Raw genomic sequence first — 3,839 nt, forward strand, 5'->3', positions numbered from 1 at the left:
CATTGCGCCCAGCCTTGGCACATCTTGACATTGCTTCCGCGCCAATGTCTTGCCCGCATCCGCTGCCTGTGATTTTGCCGCACATGCCCGACGCCGCTGCCGCCCGCACACTGTCTTGGCCCAAATCTGCCTTGCTCATGTCAACCTTCATTTCCCTCGTGCCATTGCTTGTATTTTCCTTCACATAGCTTTGCCTTAGCTATTGAAAGCCTTTTCCATCATCCCGCATTTCCGTCTTGTCTTAGCTTAGCCCGAACTTAGCTGCCACAACCCAAAGTGCCATGCCCCTGACTTTGGCGCGCATGCCGTGCCATGCCGCCCTAACATTGCCCACACAGCTTTGTCAAGCCTTTGCCAAGCGCACCTTGCCTGTCCCAAGGTCTTGGCCCATACTTGCCTACAACAGCCCTCAATGACAATGTCTTGTCCGTCTTCCACTCGCCACACTGTTTTCTCAAGCCTTTGTCATGTCTTGTCGTTCCAAAGACATTTGACCATACTTGTTCTCAACAGTCATGCTCGTGCCCATTCTTGGTGCGCATGCCATGCCATGCCGCCCCAATTAGTTTACTGACTTTGGCGCGCATGCCATGCCATGCCGCCCCAATTAGTCTTTGCTGCCTTCTCAAGCCTTTGCCAAGCATATCTTGTCGTTCCAAAGATCTCGGCCAATACTTGTTCCTGACAGCCCATAATGACACTGTCTTGTCATTCATCCGCATGATCGTTTTGCCCGCACATAGGCCAATGACAAGGCCATCACGCCCAAATCCTTGCCACAACCGTGCCACGCCCGATGACAAAAAGTCAGGCCCTAACAAACCACCCGCACCTTTTGAAATCGACGTCCTCGTCGAGCCGTCTTTAATGAAGCAGCCCCAAGGGGTTGTTAACATACACCGCCCCTGGTGCTTCATTTCCACCTGCCACAATGGCATTTGCTTCCGCCACTTGTTCCTGTTTCTCTGCAGCCAGCATAGCATTCACCCTAGCCTGCACCGGACAGTCCTTTTTCAAGTGCGGTCCACCACAAGTGAAGCAGCCTTTGAACTTGCCGCTCCTTTCTTTGCCGTAGTGATTCTCTTGTCTCACATTCTTGGCAAAGCCCTCATCTTCGGCAGCTTGCCCCTTCCCTCTTTTCTTCCATTCCTTAGCTTTCCCATCAGCCTTTGAATGCGAAGTTCCAGCAGGGTTATCACCTATATTTAGGTCAGCCAACGCATCTGCCGCCGCAATGGCAGTAGAAAGGCATTGAACATTCTGCCTTCTCAACTCCAATTGCGCCCAACCCTTCAACCCGCTCATGAAGTAATGCAGCTTATCTTCCTCTGCCATATTACTTACATTGAGCATCAAGGATGAAAATTCCTTGACATACTCCGCCACTGTACCACTTTGCTTCAAGCGACGAAGTCCATCTCGTGCCAACCACGACGAATTAGTTGGAAGGAATTGGGATTTTAATTCCTTCTTCAGCATCTCCCAAGTTCCAATCTTGGGCAGTCCAGTACTTTCCGTTTCTGCCATTCGTGTGCGCCACCACACCTTTGCATCACCAGTCAAATACATTGGTGTGATTATCACCTTGTCTTCATCCGCAACACGTGCAGCCTGGAAATACTGCTCCATATCCCACAAGAAATTTTCCAGTTCTTTGGCACTTCTTGCACCCCCATATGCCTTTGGCTCCGGAATCCTCAACTTAGTGCGTTCATCACTTCTAGGGACAACAGTTTGCAATTCCCTCCGAAGTTGAACCACTTCCTCGCGCAGTTCTTCCTTCTCTTGGCGTACCAAGGCCATTTCTGCCAGCGTTGTCTCGTGTCTCGCTGCATAATCTGCCTCTAACTGTGCCATTCTTGCAAGAACAGAAGAATCGCCATTTGCCTCAAGAGCCTGCCCAACGAGTGCTTCCAACTGCTCTATCCTTTGACGCAGTTCCGCATTTGTGCCACCAGCCATGTTCTCAAATAGCCCCACGAATTCTGCCACCGATCGTCTTGCCACTGCCACGAACTAAACCTGGCTCTGATACCAGTTGTCACGGGGGTGATTTTAGTCAGTCAAAACTCACACCCGCGCGGCAGTCAAGTCGTACACTTGACTCAGCCTTTCCCAAATACTTAGCCAATTTTCGCGCACCTTTGGCCTAAACGAGATTTAGACAGCAATTCAATAAGAACACACACATATACGGGAAAATCCCAACCTTTGCATTAATGTGGAAAATATACAAAGGACCCTCACTTTGCTATGAACACAGTCCGCTCACAGCCCACTTTTGACAAAGAACACAAGTCGTTCTTGTCAACACTAAGATCTGCCCATGCCAAACCTTAGCCCCTTTTTGAAACAACTGAAACCCTCACGTTTCACTCTTGTTTCCCACTTAGAATTTCTCACGAAATTCCCCACATTCACTCTCTACTTTGCCTAAATCACAAAGGCCCTATTTATAGAATATAGGCAGCCCTTAGACTTGGCAGCACATGACACTTGTTGTCTACAGCTTTTGCCACTTGTCGGACTAAGACTAATTCTGCTCCTAACATGTAGTTGACATCCCCAACTACTTAGGACACATTATACACGAAATGGGGACATTATACAAGCATGATCAGATCATGGGACAAAGAGGTTATGACAAGGTAACCGCCAACTACTTTCCATGTGCATTGCATGTGCCATTCTTCACTTGGCCAGCTGACTCGTGCCCAAGGCTGGCATTGCGCCCAGCCTTGGCACATCTTGACATTGCTTCCGCGCCAATGTCTTGCCCGCATCCGCTGCCTGTGATTTTGCCGCACATGCCCGACGCCGCTGCCGCCCGCACACTGTCTTGGCCCAAATCTGCCTTGCTCATGTCAACCTTCATTTCCCTCGTGCCATTGCTTGTATTTTCCTTCACATAGCTTTGCCTTAGCTATTGAAAGCCTTTTCCATCATCCCGCATTTCCGTCTTGTCTTAGCTTAGCCCGAACTTAGCTGCCACAACCCAAAGTGCCATGCCCCTGACTTTGGCGCGCATGCCGTGCCATGCCGCCCTAACATTGCCCACACAGCTTTGTCAAGCCTTTGCCAAGCGCACCTTGCCTGTCCCAAGGTCTTGGCCCATACTTGCCTACAACAGCCCTCAATGACAATGTCTTGTCCGTCTTCCACTCGCCACACTGTTTTCTCAAGCCTTTGTCATGTCTTGTCGTTCCAAAGACATTTGACCATACTTGTTCTCAACAGTCATGCTCGTGCCCATTCTTGGTGCGCATGCCATGCCATGCCGCCCCAATTAGTTTACTGACTTTGGCGCGCATGCCATGCCATGCCGCCCCAATTAGTCTTTGCTGCCTTCTCAAGCCTTTGCCAAGCATATCTTGTCGTTCCAAAGATCTCGGCCAATACTTGTTCCTGACAGCCCATAATGACACTGTCTTGTCATTCATCCGCATGATCGTTTTGCCCGCACATAGGCCAATGACAAGGCCATCACGCCCAAATCCTTGCCACAACCGTGCCACGCCCGATGACAAAAAGTCAGGCCCTAACACCTGCCATGTCCTGCCATGTCCTGACATGTCCTGACTCATGCCATGGCCATGTCCTGCCATGTCCTGACACGTCCTGACTCTTGCCATGGCCATGTCCTGACACGTCCTGACTCGTGCCATGGCCATGTCCTTCCATGTCCTGACACGTCCTGACTCGTGCCATGGCCATGTCCTGCGACGTCCTGACACGTGCCATGGCCATGTCCTGCCATGTCCTGACACGTCCTGACTCGTGCCATGGCCATGTCCTGCCATGTCCTGACACATCCTGACTCGTGCCATGGCCATGTCCTG

The 3,839-nt window shown here is 50.8% G+C and overlaps 1 protein-coding gene across 1 annotated transcript; it reads right to left on the reverse strand.

The window, feature by feature from the left end:
- Positions 1-864: 864 nt before the first annotated feature.
- On the reverse strand, positions 865-1,962 carry LOC138884073 (uncharacterized). Its single transcript, XM_070164816.1, has one exon. It carries the CDS (start codon positions 1,960-1,962, stop codon positions 865-867), a length of 1,098 nt encoding a protein of 365 aa, XP_070020917.1.
- Positions 1,963-3,839: the final 1,877 nt, after the last annotated feature.

The sequence above is a fragment of the Nicotiana sylvestris genome, chromosome 2 (genome assembly GCF_000393655.2).
Source record: "Nicotiana sylvestris chromosome 2, ASM39365v2, whole genome shotgun sequence".
Lineage (NCBI taxonomy): Eukaryota > Viridiplantae > Streptophyta > Magnoliopsida > Solanales > Solanaceae > Nicotiana > Nicotiana sylvestris.